Below are 22,935 nucleotides of genomic sequence, written 5' to 3'. Positions count from 1 at the left end.
TAGTCTGGAGCTGGACTGCAGCATTGATTTACTACTGTACTGTAGTCTGTAGCTGGACTGCAGCGTTGATTTACTACTGTACTGTAGTCTGTAGCTGGACTGTAGTGTTGATTTACTACTGTACTGTAGTCTGTAGCTGGACTGTAGTGTTGATTTACTACTGTACTGTAGTCTGTAGCTGGACTGTAGTGTTGATTTACTACTGTACTGTAGTCTGTAGCTGGACTGCAGCATTGATTTACTACTGTACTGTAGTCTGTAGCTGGACTGTAGTGTTGATTTACTACTGTACTGTAGTCTGTAGCTGGACTGTAGTGTTGATTTACTACTGTACTGTAGTCTGTAGCTGGACTGTAGTGTTGATTTACTACTGTACTGTAGTCTGTAGCTGGACTGCAGCATTGATTTACTACTGTACTGTAGTCTGTAGCTGGACTGCAGCGTTGATTTACTACTGTACTGTAGTCTGTAGCTGGACTGCAGCATTGATTTACTACTGTACTGTAGTCTGTAGCTGGACTGCAGCGTTGATTTACTACTGTACTGTAGTCTGTAGCTGGACTGCAGCGTTGATTTACTACTGTACTGTAGTCTGTAGCTGGACTGTAGTGTTGATTTACTACTGTACTGTAGTCTGTAGCTGGACTGCAGCATTGATTTACTACTGTACTGTAGTCTGTAGCTGGACTGTAGTGTTGATTTACTACTGTACTGTAGTCTGTAGCTGGACTGCAGCATTGATTTACTACTGTACTGTAGTCTGTAGCTGGACTGTAGTGTTGATTTACTACTGTACTGTAGTCTGTAGCTGGACTGTAGTGTTGATTTACTACTGTACTGTAGTCTGTAGCTGGACTGCAGCATTGATTTTACTACTGTACTGTAGTCTGTAGCTGGACTGTAGTGTTGATTTACTACTGTACTGTAGTCTGTAGCTGGACTGTAGTGTTGATTTACTACTGTACTGTAGTCTGTAGCTGGACTGCAGCATTGATTTACTACTGTACTGTAGTCTGTAGCTGGACTGTAGTGTTGATTTACTACTGTACTGTAGTCTGTAGCTGGACTGTAGTGTTGATTTACTACTGTACTGTAGTCTGTAGCTGGACTGTAGTGTTGATTTACTACTGTACTGTAGTCTGTAGCTGGACTGCAGCATTGATTTACTACTGTACTGTAGTCTGTAGCTGGACTGTAGTGTTGATTTACTACTGTACTGTAGTCTGTAGCTGGACTGTAGTGTTGATTTACTACTGTACTGTAGTCTGTAGCTGGACTGTAGTGTTGATTTACTACTGTACTGTAGTCTGTAGCTGGACTGCAGCATTGATTTACTACTGTACTGTAGTCTGGAGCTGGACTGCAGCATTGATTTACTACTGTACTGTAGTCTGTAGCTGAACTGTAGTGTTGATTTACTACTGTAATGTAGTCTGTAGCTGGACTGTAGTGTTGATTTACTACTGTACTGTAGTCTGTAGCTGGACTGCAGCATTGATTTACTACTGTACTGTAGTCTGTAGCTGGACTGTAGTGTTGATTTACTACTGTACTGTAGTCTGTAGCTGGACTGTAGTGTTGATTTACTACTGTACTGTAGTCTGTAGCTGGACTGCAGCATTGATTTACTACTGTACTGTAGTCTGTAGCTGGACTACAGCGTTGATTTACTACTGTACTGTAGTCTGTAGCTGGACTGTAGTGTTGATTTACTACTGTACTGTAGTCTGTAGCTGGACTGTAGTGTTGATTTACTACTGTACTGTAGTCTGTAGCTGGACTGTAGTGTTGATTTACTACTGTACTGTAGTCTGTAGCTGGACTGCAGCATTGATTTACTACTGTACTGTAGTCTGTAGCTGGACTGTAGTGTTGATTTACTACTGTACTGTAGTCTGTAGCTGGACTGTAGTGTTGATTTACTACTGTACTGTAGTCTGTAGCTGGACTGCAGCGTTGATTTACTACTGTACTGTAGTCTGTAGCTGGACTGTAGTGTTGATTTACTACTGTACTGTAGTCTGTAGCTGGACTGCATCATTGATTTACTACTGTACTGTAGTCTGGAGCTGGACTGCAGCATTGATTTACTACTGTACTGTAGTCTGTAGCTGGACTGCAGCGTTGATTTACTACTGTACTGTAGTCTGTAGCTGGACTGTAGTGTTGATTTACTACTGTACTGTAGTCTGTAGCTGGACTGTAGTGTTGATTTACTACTGTACTGTAGTCTGTAGCTGGACTGTAGTGTTGATTTACTACTGTACTGTAGTCTGTAGCTGGACTGCAGCATTGATTTACTACTGTACTGTAGTCTGTAGCTGGACTGTAGTGTTGATTTACTACTGTACTGTAGTCTGTAGCTGGACTGTAGTGTTGATTTACTACTGTACTGTAGTCTGTAGCTGGACTGTAGTGTTGATTTACTACTGTACTGTAGTCTGTAGCTGGACTGCAGCATTGATTTACTACTGTACTGTAGTCTGTAGCTGGACTGCAGCATTGATTTACTGCTGTACTGTAGTCTGGAGCTGGACTGCAGCATTGATTTACTACTGTACTGTAGTCTGGAGCTGGACTGTAGTGTTGATTTACTACTGTACTGTAGTCTGTAGCTGAACTGTAGTGTTGATTTACTACTGTAATGTAGTCTGTAGCTGGACTGCAGCATTGATTTACTACTGTACTGTAGTCTGTAGCTGGACTGTAGTGTTGATTTACTACTGTACTGTAGTCTGTAGCTGGACTGCAGCATTGATTTACTACTGTACTGTAGTCTGTAGCTGGACTGCAGCATTGATTTACTACTGTACTGTAGTCTGTAGCTGGACTGCAGCATTGATTTACTACTGTACTGTAGTCTGTAGCTGGACTGCAGCATTGATTTACTACTGTACTGTAGTCTGGAGCTGGACTGCAGCATTGATTTACTACTGTACTGTAGTCTGTAGCTGGACTGTAGTGTTGATTTACTACTGTACTGTAGTCTGTACCTGAACTGTAGTGTTGATTTACTACTGTACTGTAGTCTGGAGCTGGACTGCAGCATTGATTTACTACTGTACTGTAGTCTGTAGCTGGACTGCAGCATTGATTTACTACTGTACTGTAGTCTGGAGCTGGACTGCAGCATTGATTTACTACTGTACTGTAGTCTGTAGCTGGACTGCAGCATTGATTTACTACTGTACTGTAGTCTGTAGCTGGACTGCAGCATTGATTTACTACTGTACTGTAATCTGTATACACATGGCATCATAAACTGCAAGGGGATAGAAAATGTGGCATGCTATGATAGATTGTTTCTAATGCCTCCTTACAGACTGGTACCAGGCTACTTTAGACACGGAAAAGTCGACGTTGTGACGTGGTATAGGCCTTACTGGCATTGGGAGAATTGGAGAAACTCAGGACATGGGGTTTCACCCGGTCTGTAATTATGTTATTACATTCACATTGGCCAGCATTTAAAAGGCTTCAGTAATCAGAGGATCGGCAGCAATCTCTAGGCTAGATCCACATTAAGAAATGTACCCTGAGCTCTGATCTTCCTTCAGCCCCACAAGCCTGTTCTACCCAGAACCCTTCACACGGCCAATTAATTCACGCTGCGTCCCATTTGGCACCCATATATACTACAAAAGTAGTGCACTATATAGGGAATAGGTTGCCATTTGGCTGTGATGCTCAGCAACACTCAGAGGAACAGGACAGCCTCAGCAGGCTAGCAACACTCAGAAGAACAGAACAGCCTCAGCTTTAGCAGGCTAGCAGCACACAGGGTAACAGAACAGAACTGCCTTAGCAGGCTAGCAGAGCATAGGGGACCAGAACAGAACTGCCTTAGCTTTAGCAGGCTAGCAGCACACAGGGTATCAGAACAGAACTGCCTTAGCTTTAGCAGGCTAGCAGCACACAGGGTAACAGAACAGAACTGCCTTAGCTTTAGCAGGCTAGCAGCACACAGGGTAACAGAACAGAACTGCCTTAGCTTTAGCAGGCTAGCAGCACACAGGGTAACAGAACAGAACTGCCTTAGCAGGCTAGCAGCACACAGGGTAACAGAACAGAACTGCCTTAGCTTTAGCAGGCTAGCAGCACACAGGGTAACAGAACAGAACTGCCTTAGCAGGCTAGCAGCACACAGGGTAACAGAACAGAACTGCCTTAGCTTTAGCAGGCTAGCAGAACATAGGGGACCAGAACAGAACTGCCTTAGCTTTAGCAGGCTAGCAGAACATAGGGGACCAGAACAGAACTGCCTTAGCTTTAGCAGGCTAGCAGCACACAGGGTAACAGAACAGAACTGCCTTAGCAGGCTAGCAGAACACAGGGGACCAGAGGGAACAGAACAGAACTGCCTTAGCTTTAGCAGGCAGCAGCACAGGGTAACAGAACAGAACTGCCTTAGAGGAACAGCACACAGGGTAACAGAACAGAACTGCCTTAGCTTTAGCAGGCAGCAGCACACAGGGTAACAGAACAGAACTGCCTTAGAGGCTAGCAGAACATAGGGGACCAGAACAGAACTGCCTTAGCTTTAGAGGCTAGCAGCACACAGGGAACAGAACAGAACTGCCTTAGCAGGCTAGCAGAACATAGGGGACCAGAACAGAACTGCCTTAGAGGCTAGCAGAACATAGGGGACCAGAACAGAACTGCCTTAGCAGGCTAGCAGAACACAGGGGACCAGAACAGAACTGCCTTAGCTTTAGCAGGCTAGCAGCACACAGGGTAACAGAACAGAACTGCCTTAGCAGGCTAGCAGAGGACACAGGGAACAGAACAGAACTGCCTTAGCTTTAGCAGGCTAGCAGCACACAGGGTAACAGAACAGAACACAGAGGAATGCCTTAGCAGGCTAGCAGAACATAGGGGACCAGAACAGAACTGCCTTAGAAGCAGGCTAGCAGCACACAGGGTAACAGAACAGAACTGCTTTAGCAGGCTAGCAGAACATAGGGGACCAGAACAGAACTGCCTTAGCAGGCTAGCAGAACATAGGGGACCAGAACAGAACTGCCAGAGGCTAGCAGAACATAGGGGACCAGAACAGAACTGCCTTAGAGCAGGCTAGCAGCAGGGTAACAGAACAGAACTGCCTTAGAGCAGGCTAGCAGCACACAGAGGTAACAGAACAGAACTGCCTTAGAGGCTAGCAGAACATAGGGGACCAGAACAGAACTGCCTTAGCTTTAGCAGGCTAGCAGCACACAGGGTAACAGAACAGAACTGCTTTAGCAGGCTAGCAGAACATAGGGGACCAGAACAGAACTGCCTTAGAGGAAGAACAGACCAGAAACAGAACTGCCAGAGCTAGCAGAACATAGGGGACCAGAACAGAAACAGAACACTTTAGAGGAACAGCACACAGGGTAACAGAACAGAACTGCCTTAGAGCAGGCTAGCAGCACTCAGAAGAACATAATAAAACAGCCTCAGCATGAGGCAGACACTCAGAGGAACAGAACAGAATAGCCTCAGAGGAACAGAACACTCAGAGGAAGAGAACAGAACAACAGAACACTCAGCATGAGGCACACTCAGAGGAACAGAACAGAACAGAACACTCAGAGGAACAGAACACTCAGAGGAACAGAACAGAACACCCAGAGGAACAGAACAGAACTGCAGAACTTTAGAGGAAGCAGCACTCAGAAACAGAACATAAAAAAACAGCCTCAGCAGAACAGAACACTCAGAGGAACAGAACAGAATAGCCTCAGCAGAACAGAACAGAACACTCAGAGGAAGAGAACAGAACAACCTCAGCATGAGGCTACACTCAGAGGAAGAGAACAGAACAACCTCAGCATGAGGCTATACTCAGAGGAACATAACAGAATAGCCTCAGCATGAGGCTACACTCAGAGGAACAGAACAGAACAGAACACTCAGAGGAACAGAACACTCAGAGGAACAGAACAGAACAGAGGAACAGAACCAGAGGAACAGAACACCCAGAGGAACAGAACACCCAGAGGAACAGAACACTCAGAGGAACAGAACACCCAGAGGAACAGAACAGAACAGAGGAACAGAACACTCAGAGGAACAGAACACCCAGAGGAACAGAACAGAACAGAGGAACAGAACACTCAGAGGAACAGAACAGAGGAACAGAACACTCAGAGGAACAGAACACTCAGAGGAACAGAACAGAACAGAGGAACAGAACAGAGGAACAGAACACTCAGAGGAACAGAACACTCAGAGGAACAGAACAACAGAGGAACAGAACACAGGAACAGAACACTCAGAGAACAGAACAGAACAGAGGAACAGAACAGAACAGAGGAACAGAACACTCAGAGGAACAGAACAGAACAGAGGAACAGAACACACAGAGGAACAGAACAGAGGAACAGAACACTCAGAGGAACAGAACAGAACAGAGGAACAGAACACTCAGAGGAACAGAACAGAACAGAGGAACAGAACAGAGGAACAGAACAGAGGAACAGAACACTCAGAGGAACAGAACACTCAGAGGAACAGAACACAACAGAGGAACAGAACAGAGGAACAGAACACACAGAGGAACAGAACACTCAGAGGAACAGAACAGAACAGAGGAACAGAACATAACAGAGGAACAGAACACTCAGAGGAACAGAACAGAACAGAGGAACAGAACAGAACAGAGGAACAGAACAACACTCAGAGGAACAGAACAGAACAGAGGAACAGAACACTCAGAGGAACAGAACAGAGGAACAGAACACAGAGGAACAGAACACTCAGAGGAACAGAACAGAGGAACATAACACTCAGAGGAACAGAACAGAGGAACAGAACACTCAGAGGAACAGAACAGAGGAACAGAACACACAGAGGAACAGAACACTCAGAGGAACAGAACACTCAGAGGAACAGAACAGAACAGAGGTACAGAACTCTCAGAGGAACAGGCCGTTCAAAGTCGTCAGGTTCTCATTTCCACGATCATTACTATAATTATTTTCTATATTTACCTACAGTATGGTGAAATGAGGCCAAATGAGATGTGCTGGTTCACCCTTTCTTATGCAGTATGCACCACCATCACCCCCGGGGCAGGTGTTAAAGATGGGCTGGCCCTAATTTTCACACCAGCCCCTTGCCGGGGTACCACATCTGCGGGGGGCTTGGGAGCGGTTTAAATCCTTGTCTCCTTAATTGCAGCTAGGGCTACTACTCTCTCCCGTTGCCTAGGGACATGTTGGCTGAAGCAGAGGGGGAATTTGGACTGTCGTATTTGTGAGCTCATTTACCCAAAGCACCTTCATTAGGCTGATGTGTACTCTGGAGGCAGAGCCAAAGCCACCCAGTGAGCCCTTCCTGAATACTGACTGACTTGGAGCTGGGAGGGAAGGTGGGGCCCCATTCAGTGGTAACATTACGTAAAGGCTTTTCATTTTCAGGTTGGTCAGCAACTAAGCATACGTGTTCCCCCAAACAAATGAGTGAACTGTTATTTGTGCTTCGGCGAGACCCTGTTGATACCCCTGTTGATATAGAAGTGTCTGAATCATAAAACTCCCCAGAGTGGGTGGAGGGGTGGTAGGTCTAAGTTAAGGGAATGAACGGGGGTGAACAGCTGGATATACATGTATGTGTTCCAGACTCCAGGTCTGGACAGTTCAACGCTGCACTATTCCACACTTCCAATGACAACAGCATATGAGACCAAGACTATATATCACTAGCCAGACGTATTCCAGCCGTGGACAGAGAGACGTGAGACACATCTCCAACGAGGTCATGTGTGAATCAGAGTTTTCTTTCTCTTCAATCATTAGCCTACGTGTCTGGAGACACACAAACTGTTTATGTGTTCAATTCTTATCTTAAAACTATTGTCTAAGTACTGGTGCTAGATTGTACTCCATGTTATCAGTTTGTGATGAAGCTATCTACCAAGCGACAGACACAGTGAGTCAACATACTGAAGAGTGTTTTGTTGTAGATACCTGGAAGGGAATCCTGGGTGGATCATTACCACTGTCTCCCTGTATAATCATGCCATTAGTGATGTTAGGTAAGAGAAGGACTAGATAAACCCCTCTCTGTTTAGGGACGTCAGTAGTTACGTAGTAGCTAGCTGGCAGCCTGGCTAGCTGGCTTTAGCCTCGATTAAAACATAGCACGCTAGCTAGCCTTTTTTAGCTTCCCACATCTCCATGTGAAATAATTAGATATAGAATTAAATAATATGCTCTCTTTACTTGCTTTTGTGTAACCTACAATGTTATCCCAGTTAATATGGGGTGGCAGAGTAGCCTAGTGGTTAGAGCGTTGGACTAGTAACTGAAAGGTTGCAAGTTCAAATCCCAGAGCTGGGTAAAAATCTGTCGTTCTACCCCTGAACAGGCAGTTAACCCACTGTTCCTAGGCCGTCATTGAAAATAAGAATTTGTTCTTAACTGACTTGCCTAGATAAATGAAGGTAAAATACATTTTAAAAAATATGCTGCTTGAATGTATTCACTTCCAAACCAGAATGCAATAGAAAAAGTACACATCTCACCACTGTTTCTACCAGTTGCCTGGAATCACTAGTTATTATAAATGTTTTAAACAGTCGCTGAGATTGTAATTGCGTATCAATGCAAAATAGGCTACTTTGATGCATAACCTATAGATCAAATCAAGGATCCATAAAGACCCTTCCCTGGTCAGGGACGTTGGGTACCAGAAGGACCATAAAGGCCCTTCCCTGGTCAGGGACGTTGGGTACCAGAAGGACCATAAAGGCCCTTCCCTGGTCAGGGACGTTGGGTACCAGAAGGACCATAAAGGCCCTTCCCTGGTCAGGGACGTTGGGTACCAGAAGGACCATAAAGGCCCTTCCCTGGTCAGGGACGTTGGGTAACAGAAGGCCCATAAAGACCCTTCCCTGGTCAGGGACGTTGGGTACCAGAAGGACCAGAAAGACCATTCCCTGGTCAGGGACGTTGGGTACCAGAAGGACCATAAAGGCCCTTCCCTGGTCAGGGACGTTGGGTAACAGAAGGACCATAAAGGCCCTTCCCTGGTCAGGGACGTTGGGTAACAGAAGGACCATAAAGACCCTTCCCTGGTCAGGGACGTTGGGTACCAGAAGGACCAGAAAGACCCTTCCCTGGTCAGGGACGTTGGGTACCAGAAGGACCAGAAAGACCCTTCCCTGGTCAGGGACGTTGGGTACCAGAAGGACCATGAAGACCCTTCCCTGGTCAGGGACGTTGGGTAACAGAAGGACCATGAAGACCCTTCCCTGGTCAGGGACGTTGGGTAACAGAAGGACCATGAAGACCCTTCCCTGGTCAGGGACGTTGGGTAACAGAAGGACCATGAAGACCCTTCCCTGGTCAGGGACGTTGGGTAACAGAAGGACCATAAAGACCCTTCCCTGGTCAGGGACGTTGGGTAACAGAAGGCCCATAAAGACCCTTCCCTGGTCAGGGACGTTGGGTAACAGAAGGCCCATAAAGACCCTTCCCTGGTCAGGGACGTTGGGTAACAGAAGGCCCATAAAGACCCTTCCCTGGTCAGGGACGTTGGGTAACAGAAGGACCATAAAGACCCTTCCCTGGTCAGAGACGTTGGGTAACAGAAGGACCATAAAGACCCTTCCCTGGTTTGTCATGGTTCCTGTCGTGAGAGGTGGTGGAATGCCCCTCTTTCCCCCTCTCACCTGGTACTTACTGCTCGTTAAAAGACAACTTCCATGTTCCAGGATCCAAGGAAGCCCATTGGTTGTCATCAGTAGAGTAAGAGCAGGGGCCTCCCAGCCTCACAACCCACTGACAGATGGAGGACAGATGTTTACTGGAGGATCAACAGCCTGCTGAGTCACCTCCTTATGACTAGCCAATGTTTTTACCAGGGATATATGTACGCATGCGCTCACTGGTTGTCACACGTGCTCCAATTACAGATGTGTAGTAGCACAGACCAAACGCAGACCAACAAATAGGAGAATGTTTGAATTTCCTCCTCACTTTAGGTCTAAATGATTTCTCAGTCTCAACATTTCTGTTAGGTCATTTGCATGGCCTGTTTTTGCAGTCACAATATATCAAGACTATATTCAGCTCACGGTAACTGGAATCCTATTCTGGTTTAATACTCTTCTGAGTCATTGATTCTGCTGAAGTGCTTTGCATGAACAAATCTGAATCATTACTATAAATGGTTAACTTTAGCCCCTTGAAACCCAAACTTTGCATAGCAGGAAGAGCTTGTATTAGTATGAATGTGTGTGTGTGTGTGTGTGTGTGTGTGTGTGTGTGTGTGTGTGTGTGTGTGTGTGTGTGTGTGTGTGTGTGTGTGTGTGTGTGTGTGTGTGTGTGTGTGTGTGTGTGTGTGTGTGTGTGTGTGCACGCATCTGTGCTCACTCACAGTTGTCAAACCTCAGAAGTCCAGTTACCACAGTATAACAGTTGAGTTTATTCACAGTCAGTATGCATCAACTTTTGCTAATGAGTGTTGACAAAGTGTTGGCTTGGAGCTACCTCACTACTGTATATTGGCTGTTATGTGTGTGTCCTGATCGGGTCTTTTTATGTGCCCCGGTGTCGTTCATCTATGGGAGAGAGAGATATGGAATGTGTGTGTGTGTGTGTGTGTGTGTGTGTGTGTGTGTGTGTGTGTGTGTGTGTGTGTGTGTGTGTGTGTGTGTGTGTGTGTGTGTGTGTGTGTGTGTGTGTGTGTGTGTGTGTGTGTGTGTGTGAGAGAGAGAGAGGGGGAGAGACTGCACCCAGGGGAAGTGTTTAGACCAGATGCAGTTACGAAAGATCAATTGTTAAGCTGAAATAGTCAAAAAGAAGAAGACGTGTTAAGTTTGTTGCCATCTCTGGGTAAATGCCTTGGTGCTTCAAACCAGCAAAAATAAGAGGTGTGTGTGTTTGCAATGTGTGTGTGCAAGTGTGTTTTGTGTTTTTAGTGTGTGATACTAGGGGAAGCGAACCGCTGACAGTCAGATGTGAGAACTAGCAGACTATTGGTGGTTTAGAGGTGTTAGGATTAGTGGAGTTTTTATCTTTACACTCTGAAAGATTAACTGAGCAAAGCTTTTTCACTGTGTGTGTGTGTGTGTGTGTGGTTGTTTTTGTTTGTTTGTGTGGTAAGATGAGTCCTTCTCATGTCTGTTGTTGTTGTGGTAGTGACCTCTCCTGTCCTTCTCATGTCTGTTGTTGTGGTAGTGACCTCTCCTGTCCTTCTCATATCTGTTGTTGTTGTGGTAGTGACCTCTCCTGTCCTTCTCATGTCTGTTGTTGTGGTAGTGACCTCTCCTGTCCTTCTCATGTCTGTTGTTGTGGTAGTAACCTCTCCAGTACTTCTCATATCTGTTGTTGTTGTGGTAGTGACCTCTCCTGCCCTTCTCATGTCTGTTGTTGTGGTAGTGACCTCTCCTGTCCTTCTCATATCTGTTGTTGTTGTGGTAGTGACCTCTCCTGTCCTTCTCATATCTGTTGTTGTTGTGGTAGTGACCTCTCCAGTCCTTCTAATACTGTAAATATTACATGGAATCCTACTAGAGCAGAGGCGTTGCTTTCAGAACTGTTGTCTCAGCAATTAACCAAACTTACATCCATAAAGGAGGTTAGATGGATATAGATATCTATATTTGTACTGTATCAGGGGAAAACAGAGTCAGTTCATACTCATAATAATCAGCATTTCTGTTTCTCCTAAGAGACTGTAACTAGCACGTTCATCTTCTGAGTAATGAACAAGAACAGAGCCCAGCGATCCGCTCCCATTGGCCAGCAGCATGCCGTGACATTTGAGGTCAGGCAAGCAGCCGGGTGGCGGGGGGGTAATTGTGGTCTGTAATTGTGCAATGAGTGTTGGGGACTGTGACAGAGCACTGAGACAATGGCTAGTGAGGCCAGACGCCCAGTGAGACGCCCAGTGAGAGATAACGATTACCACCGACCTAGTTAAGGTTCACATGGGAACCCCGTGTACGTCACAAATGGCACCCTATTCCCTTCATAGTGCACTACTTTCAATCAGAGCCCTATGGACCCTCGTCAAAAGTAGTGCACTATATAGGTGATAGGGTGCCATTTGGGACGCAAGTCAGGAGAATCAGAGCCGGTGTGAAAAGGGAGAAGGCCAGGGAACATTCAGCCTGAGAGGAATGCTTCCTGAATCATGATTCCCACACAGTGACAGAGAAGGGCTCAGATATGGTGTGCTTGAGAGAGCGAGGAAGAGAGTGACAGTGAAAGACAGTGTGTTAGAGAGAGGTCTTAGTCTACATTCTGAAATGAGAGACTATATGTAGAAACAGCAAGGACAGTACTTCCTGAAAACTGGTTTATGTATTTGTATTCTATTCATAACTCTGTAGAACAAGCTGTTTGTTATTGTAGAACGAGCTGTTTGTTACTGTAGAACGAGCTGTTTGTTACTGTAGAATGAGCTGTTTGTTACTATAGAATGAGCTGTTTGTTATTGTAGAATGAGCTGTTTGTTACTGTAGAACGAGCTGTTTGTTATTGTAGAACAAGCTGTTTGTTACTGTAGAACGAGCTGTTTGTTATTGTAGAACGAGCTGTTTGTTACTGTAGAACGAGCTGTTTGTTATTGTAGAACGAGCTGTTTGTTACTGTAGAACGAGCTGTTTGTTATTGTAGAACGAGCTGTTTGTTACTGTAGAACAAGCTGTTTGTTACTGTAGAACGAGCTGTTTGTTACTGTAGAACGAGCTGTTTGTTATTGTAGAACGAGCTGTTTGTTACTGTAGAACGAGCTGTTTGTTACTGTAGAACGAGCTGTTTGTTACTGTAGAACGAGCTGTTTGTTATTGTAGAACGAGCTGTTTGTTATTGTAGATGGAACTGTTTGTTACGGTAGTTGTTACTGTAGAATTAGCTGTTTGTTATTGTAGAACTTTTTTACTGTAGAACAAGCTGTTTGTTACAGTAGTTGTTACTGTAGAACGAGCTGTTTTTTATTGTAGAACAAGCTGTTTGTTACTGTAGAACGAGTTGTTTGTTACTGTAGTTGTTACTGTAGAACGAGCTGTTTGTTACTGTAGTTGTTACTGTAGAATGAGCTGTTTGTTACTGTAGAACGAGCTGTTTGTTATTGTAGAACGAGCTGTTTGTTACTGTAGAACAAGCTGTTTGTTACTGTAGAACGAGCTGTTTGTTACTGTAGAACGAGCTGTTTGTTATTGTAGAACGAGCTGTTTGTTACTGTAGAACGAGCTGTTTGTTACTGTAGAACGAGCTGTTTGTTACTGTAGAACGAGCTGTTTGTTATTGTAGAACGAGCTGTTTGTTATTGTAGATGGAACTGTTTGTTACGGTAGTTGTTACTGTAGAATTAGCTGTTTGTTATTGTAGAACTTTTTTATTGTAGAACAAGCTGTTTGTTACAGTAGTTGTTACTGTAGAACGAGCTGTTTGTTATTGTAGAACAAGCTGTTTGTTACTGTAGAACGAGTTGTTTGTTACTGTAGTTGTTACTGTAGAACGAGCTGTTTGTTACTGTAGTTGTTACTGTAGAATGAGCTGTTTGTTATTGCAGAACGAGCTGTTTGTTACTGTTGAATGAGCTGTTTGTTACGGTAGTTGTTACTGTAGAATGAGCTGTTTGTTATTGTAGAACTTGTTACTGTAGAACGAGCTGTTTGTTACGGTAGAACGAGCTGTTTGTTACTGTAGAACAGGCTGTTTTACGGTAGAATGATCTGTTCATTAGTGTATAATGAGCTGTTTGTACTGTTGAACAAGCTGTTTGTTACTGTAAAACGAGCTGTTTGTTACTGTAGAACGAGCTGTTAGTTACGGCAATGAATGATCCTGTACTGTGTCAACCCAGGTTCTCTGATAGAGTAGCCCAGCCCAGACAAGGTTCTCTGATAGGTTCTCTGCCAACCAAGCCCAGCCCAGGTTCTCTGACAGAGTAACCCAGCTCAGCCCAGATTCTCTGATAGAGTAGCCCAGCCCTAGTTCTCTGATAGCCCAGCCCATTCCAGCCCAGGTTCTCTGATAGCCCAGTCAAGCCCAGGTTCTCTGATAGTCCAGCCCAGCCCAGGTTCTCTGCTTGCCCAGCTCAGCTCAGCACAGGTTCTCTGACAGAGTAGCCCAGCCCAGCCCAGGTTTTCTGATAGCCCAGCCCAGGTTCTCTGATAGCCCAGCCCAGGTTCTCTGCCAACCAAGCCCAGCCCAGGTTCTCTGACAGAGTAACCCAGCTCAGCCCAGATTCTCTGATAGAGTAGCCCAGGCCAGACCAGCCCAAGTTCTTTGATAGCCAAGCCCAGCTCAGCCCAGCTTCTATGATAGCACAGCCCAGCTCAGGTTCTCTGCTAGCCCAGCCCAGGTTCTCTGCTAGCCTAGCCCAGGTTCTCTGCTAGACAAATCCAGGTCAGGTTCTCTGCTAGACAAGCCCAGGTCAGGTTCTCTGCTAGACAAGCGCAGGTTAGGTTATCTGCTAGCCCAGCTAAGGTTCTCTGCTAGCCCAGCCTAGATTCTCTGATAGCCCTGCCCAGGTTCTCTGCTAGCCCAGCCCATCTCAGGTTCTCTGCTAGCCCAGCCCAGCTCAGGTTCTCTGCTAGCGTAGCTCAGCTCAGGTTCTCTGCTCTCGTAGCAAGTAAAAAGCAGTAAAGCACACTGACTGTGCTGTGTATGAAGAAAAGCGGATTTAAAATGACCAGTAAGTCTGGTGGACTTGTGTTACACGGTGATCTCAATCCTGCCAGTCCCACTGGGGGGTTTATCTCTGCTTGGGATGTGATGATAAGGAACCTTTTTGTGGTTGTATGTTTTGATGGCCATTTTATTGCTATGCTAGCCTATAGTGCAGACGGTATGTATGCGTATTTGTTTTGCACTGAATGTCGGTTTACCACGTGTCTGTCCCCTATAGACACAATAGCAGCAACCCTTAGGGGTTTCCCATCTCTAGTGCTGTGGTTAGGAACCATTATCCCTTCCTATGACCACACTCCACCACAACAACCAACCGGTTGGGTCACCATGCCCTGGAGCACTCCCAGCAAAGACTGAGAGAAAATCCTATCAAATTCAAATCAGTCGAAAAGACATCTGGCATCGGAGCTAATAGAATTTTGCATGGTAATTGCAAGTTCTGCAAAGCACAAATGTGACAGTTCACCCTAGGTCTAACTGTGGATAAGAGCCACATAGACTAGCACAGTGGTTCCCAAACTGTGGGTCGGGCTGGGGCCCAGATACGTCGAGGGGATTATGGTGGTCACAACTAAAAAAAGTTGGGAACCCCTGGACTAGAAGACCGTCATATTACATGTCTAAGATAACATTAGGCGAATGTAATGTTCAGTACAGTTTATCATATTTTAGATAACATTAGGCGAATGTAATGTTCAGTACAGTCTATGATATTTTAGATAGCATTGGCTAATACAATGTTCAGTACAGTCTATGATATTTTAGATAGCATTAGGCGAATGTAATGTTCAGTACAGTCTATGATATTTTAGATAACATTAGGCTAATACAATGTTCAGTACAGTCTATGATATTTTAGATAGCATTAGGCTAATACAATGTTCAGTACAGTTTATCATATTTTAGATAACATTAGGCGAATGTAATGTTCAGTACAGTCTATGATATTTTAGATAGCATTAGGCGAATGTAATGTTCAGTACAGTCTATGATATTTTAGATAACATTAGGCGAATGTAATGTTCAGTACAGTCTATGATATTTTAGATAGCATTGGCTAATACAATGTTCAGTACAGTCTATGATATTTTAGATAGCATTAGGCTAATACAATGTTCAGTACAGTCTATGATATTTTAGATAGCATTAGGCGAATGTAATGTTCAGTACAGTCTATGATATTTTAGATAGCATTAGGCTAATACAATGTTCAGTACAGTCTATGATATTTTAGATAGCATTAGGCTAATACAATGTTCAGTACAGTCTATGATATTTTAGATAGCATTGGCTAATACAATGTTCAGTACAGTCTATGATATTTTAGATAGCATTAGGCTAATACAATGTTCAGTACAGTCTATGATATTTTAGATAGCATTAGGCGAATGTAATGTTCAGTACAGTCTATGATATTTTAGATAGCATTAGGCTAATACAATGTTCAGTACAGTTTATGATATTTTAGATAGCATTAGGCTAATACAATGTTCAGTACAGTTTATGATATTTTAGATAGCATTAGGCTAATACAATGTTCAGTACAGTCTATGATATTTTAGATAGCATTAGGCTAATACAATGTTCAGTACAGTCTATGATATTTTAGATAGCATTAGGCTAATACAATGTTCAGTACAGTTTATGATATTTTAGATAGCATTAGGCTAATAGACTGTCTTCTCTTCTCTAACTATATGTTCCTGACAGTAGACTGACTTCTCTTCTTTAACTATATGTTCCTGACAGTAGACTAACTTCTCTTCTTTAACTATATGTTCCTGACAGTAGACTGTCTTCTCTTCTCTAACTATATGTTCCTGACAGTAGACTGACTTCTCTTCTTTAACTATATGTTCCTGACAGTAGACTGTCTTCTCTTCTCTAACTATATGTTCCTGACAGTAGACTGACTTCTCTTCTTTAACTATATGTTCCTGACAGTAGACTGACTTCTCTTCTCTAACTATATGTTCCTGACAGTAGACTGACTTCTCTTCTCTAACTATATGTTCCTGACAGTAGACTGACTTCTCTTCTCTAACTATATGTTCCTGACAGTAGACTGTCTTCTCTTCTCTAACTATATGTTCCTGACAGTAGACTGTCTTCTCTTCTCTAACTATATGTTCCTGACAGTAGACTGACTTCTCTTCTTTAACTATATGTTCCTGACAGTAGACTGACTTCTCTTCTCTAACTATATGTTCCTGACAGTAGACTGACTTCTCTTCTTTAACTATATGTTCCTGACAGTAGACTGACTTCTCTTCTTTAACTATATGTTCCTGACAGTAGACTGTCTTCTCTTCTTTAACTATATGTTCCTGACAGTAGACTGTCTTCTCTTCTCTAACTATATGTTCCTGACAGTAGACTGTCTTCTGTTCTTTAACTATATGTTCCTGACAGTAGACTGTCTTCTGTTCTCTAACTATATGTTCCTGACAGTAGACTGTCTTCTCTTCTTTAACTATATGTTCCTGACAGTAGACTGTCTTCTCTTCTTTAACTATATGTTCCTGACAGTAGACTGTCTTCTCTTCTCTAACTATATGTTCCTGACAGTAGACTGTCTTCTCTTCTTTAACTATATGTTCCTGACAGTAGACTGTCTTCTCTTCTTTAACTATATGTTCCTGACAGTAGACTGTCTTCTCTTCTCTAACTATATGTTCCTGACAGTAGACTGTCTTCTCTTCTTTAACTATATGTTCCTGACAGTAGACTAACTTCTCTTCTTTAACTATATGTTCCTGACAGTAGACTGTCTTCTCTTCTCTAACTATATGTTCCTGACAGTAGACTGACTTCTCTTCTCTAACTATATGTTCCTGACAGTAGACTGACTTCTCTTCATTAACTATATGTTCCTGACAGTAGACTGACTTCTCTTCTCTAACTATATGTTCCTGACAGTAGACTGACTTCTCTTCTCTAACTATATGTTCCTGACAGTAGACTGACTTCTCTTCTTTAACTATATGTTCCTGACAGTAGACTGACTTCTCTTCTCTAACTATATGTTCCTGACAGTAGACTGACTTCTCTTCTCTAACTATATGTTCCTGACAGTAGACTGTCTTCTCTTCTCTAACTATATGTTCCTGACAGTAGACTGACTTCTCTTCTTTAACTATATGTTCCTGACAGTAGACTGACTTCTCTTCTCTAACTATATGTTCCTGACAGTAGACTGACTTCTCTTCTTTAACTATATGTTCCTGACAGTAGACTGTCTTCTCTTCTCTAACTATATGTTCCTGACAGTAGACTAACTTCTCTTCTTTAACTATATGTTCCTGACAGTAGACTGTCTTCTCTTCTCTAACTATATGTTCCTGACAGTAGACTGACTTCTCTTCTCTAACTATATGTTCCTGACAGTAGACTGACTTCTCTTCATTAACTATATGTTCCTGACAGTAGACTAACTTCTCTTCTTTAACTATATGTTCCTGACAGTAGACTGTCTTCTCTTCTCTAACTATATGTTCCTGACAGTAGACTGACTTCTCTTCATTAACTATATGTTCCTGACAGTAGACTGTCTTCTCTTCTCTAACTATATGTTCCTGACAGTAGACTGTCTTCTCTTCTCTAACTATATGTTCCTGACAGTAGACTGACTTCTCTTCATTAACTATATGTTCCTGACAGTAGACTGTCTTCTCTTCTCTAACTATATGTTCCTGACAGTAGACTGTCTTCTCTTCTTTAACTATATGTTCCTGACAGTAGACTAACTTCTCTTCATTAACTATATGTTCCTGACAGTAGACTGACTTCTCTTCATTAACTATATGTTCCTGACAGTAGACTGACTTCTCTTCATTAACTATATGTTCCTGACAGTAGACTGACTTCTCTTCATTAACTATATGTTCCTGACAGTAGACTGACTTCTCTTCATTAACTATATGTTCCTGACAGTAGACTGACTTCTCTTCATTAACTATATGTTCCTGACAGTAGACTGACTTCTCTTCATTAACTATATGTTCCTGACAGTAGACTGACTTCTCTTCATTAACTATATGTTCCTGACAGTAGACTAACTTCTCTTCTTTAACTATATGTTCCTGACAGTAGACTGTTCTCTTCTCTAACTATATGTTCTGACAGTAGACTGTCTTCTAACTATATGTTCCTGACAGTAGACTGACTTCTCTTCATTAACTATATGTTCCTGACAGTAGACTGTCTTCTCTTCTCTAACTATATGTTCCTGACAGTAGACTGACTTCTCTTCTTTAACTATATGTTCCTGACAGTAGACTGTCTTCTCTTCTCTAACTATATGTTCCTGACAGTAGACTGACTTCTCTTCTCTAACTATATGTTCCTGACAGTAGACTGTCTTCTCTTCTCTAACTATATGTTCCTGACAGTAGACTGACTTCTCTTCATTAACTATATGTTCCTGACAGTAGACTGACTTCTCTTCTCTAACTATATGTTCCTGACAGTAGACTGACTTCTCTTCATTAACTATATGTTCCTGACAGTAGACTAACTTCTCTTCTTTAACTATATGTTCCTGACAGTAGACTGTCTTCTCTTCTCTAACTATATGTTCCTGACAGTAGACTGACTTCTCTTCATTAACTATATGTTCCTGACAGTAGACTAACTTCTCTTCTTTAACTATATGTTCCTGACAGTAGACTGACTTCTCTTCTCTAACTATATGTTCCTGCCAGTAGACTGTCTTCTCTTCTTTAACTATATGTTCCTGACAGTAGACTGACTTCTCTTCTTTAACTATATATTCCTGACAGTAGACTGTCTTCTCTTCTCTAACTATATGTTCCTGACAGTAGACTGTCTTCTCTTCTCTAACTATATGTTCCTGACAGTAGACTGACTTCTCTTCTCTAACTATATGTTCCTGCCAGTAGACTGTCTTCTCTTCTTTAACTATATGTTCCTGACAGTAGACTGTCTTCTCTTCATTAACTATATGTTCCTGACAGTAGACTGACTTCTCTTCTTTAACTATATGTTCCTGACAGTAGACTGACTTCTCTTCTCTAACTATATGTTCCTGACAGTAGACTGACTTCTCTTCATTAACTATATGTTCCTGACAGTAGACTGACTTCTCTTCATTAACTATATGTTCCTGACAGTAGACTAACTTCTCTTCTTTAACTATATGTTCCTGACAGTAGACTGACTTCTCTTCATTAACTATATGTTCCTGACAGTAGACTGACTTCTCTTCATTAACTATATGTTCCTGACAGTAGACTGACTTCTCTTCATTAACTATATGTTCCTGACAGTAGACTAACTTCTCTTCTTTAACTATATGTTCCTGACAGTAGACTGACTTCTCTTCTTTAACTATATGTTCCTGACAGTAGACTGTCTTCTCTTCATTAACTATATGTTCCTGACAGTAGACTAACTTCTCTTCTTTAACTATATGTTCCTGACAGTAGACTGACTTCTCTTCTCTAACTATATGTTCCTGCCAGTAGACTGTCTTCTCTTCTTTAACTATATGTTCCTGACAGTAGACTGTCTTCTCTTCTCTAACTATATGTTCCTGACAGTAGACTGACTTCTCTTCTTTAACTATATGTTCCTGACAGTAGACTGTCTTCTCTTCTTTAACTATATGTTCCTGACAGTAGACTGTCTTCTCTTCTCTAACTATATGTTCCTGACAGTAGACTGACTTCTCTTCTTTAACTATATGTTCCTGACAGTAGACTGTCTTCTCTTCTTTAACTATATGTTCCTGACAGTAGACTAACTTCTCTTCTTTAACTATATGTTCCTGACAGTAGACTGTCTTCTCTTCTCTAACTATATGTTCCTGACAGTAGACTGACTTCTCTTCTTTAACTATATGTTCCTGACAGTAGACTGTCTTCTCTTCTCTAACTATATGTTCCTGACAGTAGACTGACTTCTCTTCTTTAACTATATGTTCCTGACAGTAGACTGACTTCTCTTCTTTAACTATATGTTCCTGACAGTAGACTGACTTCTCTTCTTTAACTATATGTTCCTGACAGTAGACTGTCTTCTCTTCTCTAACTATATGTTCCTGACAGTAGACTGACCTCTCTTCTCTCTGTAGAACCTGATGGCCAAGGCGTTATACGACAACGTCCCAGAGTCCCCGGAGGAGCTGGCCTTCCGGAAAGGGGACATCTTAACAATCATTGAGCAGAACACGGGTGGCCTGGAGGGGTGGTGGCTCTGCTCGCTACACGGACGCCAGGGTATCGCCCCGGGCAACCGTCTCAAGCTGCTGATTGGTCCAATGTTCGACGCCCAGTCCCCTATCACCCAATCATCACCTATAGGCTCGGCCTACCAGCAGAAGGCCGTGTCATCGTCCCAGGGGCTGTACCAGGTGCCCCCGTCCCTCCAGAGCCCGGGGCAGCAAGGGATCTACCAGGTACCCCTGGGACAAGATGTGTACCAGGTCCCCCCTCAGAGGAATGCCCTGGCTGCAGACAACACCCCCAGCAAGGTAAGAGAACTGGAGAGTGAGGGGGGGTTGCAGACAGACAGAGGGCTGGATAGAGAGAGAGAAGGGGGGCAGACAGAAGACAGAGGGCTCTGAGATGTTCAAAGGGCATTAAATGGAGCTTTAAACCATGGCCTGTTCTGTTGTCCTGCCCTGTGAAGGTACTACCACGTCACTGGTCCCAGACCAGTTTAAACCATGGCCTGTTCTGTTGTCCTGCCCTGTGAGGCCACTGCCACGTCATTGGTCCCAGACCAGTTTAAACCATGGCCTGTTCTGTTGTCCTGCCCTGTGAGGCCACTGCCACGTCACTGGTCCCAGACCAGTTTAAACCATGGCCTGTTCTGTTGTCCTGCCCTGTGAGGGTACTACCACGTCACTGGTCCCAGACCAGTTTAAACCATGGCCTGTTCTGTTGTCCTGCCCTGTGAGGCCACTGCCACGTCATTGGTCCCAGACCAGTTTAAACCATGGCCTGTTCTGTTGTCCTGCCCTGTGAGGCCACTGCCACGTCACTGGTCCCAGACCAGTTTAAACCATGGCCTGTTCTGTTGTCCTGCCCTGTGAGGGTACTACCACGTCACTGGTCCCAGACCAGTTTAAACCATGGCCTGTTCTGTTGTCCTCCCCTGTGAGGTTACTGCCACGCCCCAGACCAGTCTAATGAAAGTCATTACACAGACACAGTCACAGAGTGGAAGGATTGCAGGGCAGCAATGTGAAATGAAATGTGGACAGGGTGTGCCGAGATGTTAGTTCACCACAGAACAGCAGTGTTTTTATTCACATAGACAGAGAGAGACTCCCATTTGGCGTATTTGTGTGTTGGCGAGCTGTATGTAGGGCCTGGGAAGCCACAAAGGGGCACTGAACAGGGCACAACTCATGGAAAAGCCAACAGTGCAGAGTTGTGTTTTTATGCTGTTGGTGTTTGTAGGAGTCCAGCAGCGGCTGCCTGTATTTAGGTCTGTCTGTACTCAAATACTGTACACCAGCTCACAGACAACAACAGAGCCCAGTGAAAATGGATTCACCAGTCATCTACATGTCTATTCATGTTCCAGGCAGTACAGTACAACTGTGTATTTCTATACTGTAATAAGACTTCAGCAGGGTTCCCCAACAGCAGGGTTCCCCAACAGCAGGGTTCTCCAACAGCAGGGTTCCCCAACAGCAGGGTTCTCCAACAGCAGGGTTCCCCAACAGCAGGGTTCCCCAACAGCAGGGTGTTCCCCAACAGCAGGGTTCCCCAACAGCATGGTTCCCCAACAGCATGGTTCTCCAACAGCAGGGTTCCCCAACAGCAGGGTTCCCCAACAGCAGGGTGTTCCCCAACAGCAGGGTTCCCCAACAGCAGGGTTCTCCAACAGCAGGGTTCCCCAACAGCAGGGTTCCCCAACAGCATGGTTCCCCAACAGCAGGGTTCTCCAACAGCAGGGTTCCCCAACAGCAGGGTTCCCCAACAGCAGGGTTCCCCAACAGCATGGTTCCCCAACAGCATGGTTCTCCAACAGCAGGGTTCCCCAACAGCAGGGTTCCCCAACAGCAGGGTGTTCCCCAACAGCAGGGTGTTCCCCAACAGCAGGGTTCCCCAACAGCAGGGTTCCCCAACAGCATGGTTCCCCAACAGCAGGGTTCTCCAACAGCAGGGTTCCCCAACAGCAGGGTTCCCCAAAAGCAGGGTTCTCCAACAGCAGGGTTCTCCAACAGCAGGGTTCCCCAACAGCAGGGTTCCCCAACTGGTGATTTGATTTACCCCCCAATTTTCTGTTGGACATAAGACTGTAAAAACACCAGCAAATCAGCTCCAAT

The 22,935-nt window shown here is 44.0% G+C and overlaps 1 protein-coding gene across 1 annotated transcript in view; it reads left to right on the top strand.

Moving 5' to 3' along the window:
- The window catches only part of LOC118370435 (enhancer of filamentation 1-like), a 74,373-nt gene that overhangs the window by 16,949 nt on the left and 34,489 nt on the right, over window positions 1–22,935 (top strand). Inside the window, 1 exon segment of the mRNA XM_052472767.1 lies at window positions 20,728–21,126. Within this exon segment, the coding sequence (XP_052328727.1) occupies window positions 20,728–21,126 (399 nt within the window).

Source organism: Oncorhynchus keta, chromosome 20, assembly GCF_023373465.1.
Source record: "Oncorhynchus keta strain PuntledgeMale-10-30-2019 chromosome 20, Oket_V2, whole genome shotgun sequence".
NCBI lineage: Eukaryota > Metazoa > Chordata > Actinopteri > Salmoniformes > Salmonidae > Oncorhynchus > Oncorhynchus keta.
The sequence above is the reverse complement of the archived record's forward strand: the minus strand, read 5'-3'. Positions and strand labels throughout refer to the sequence as shown.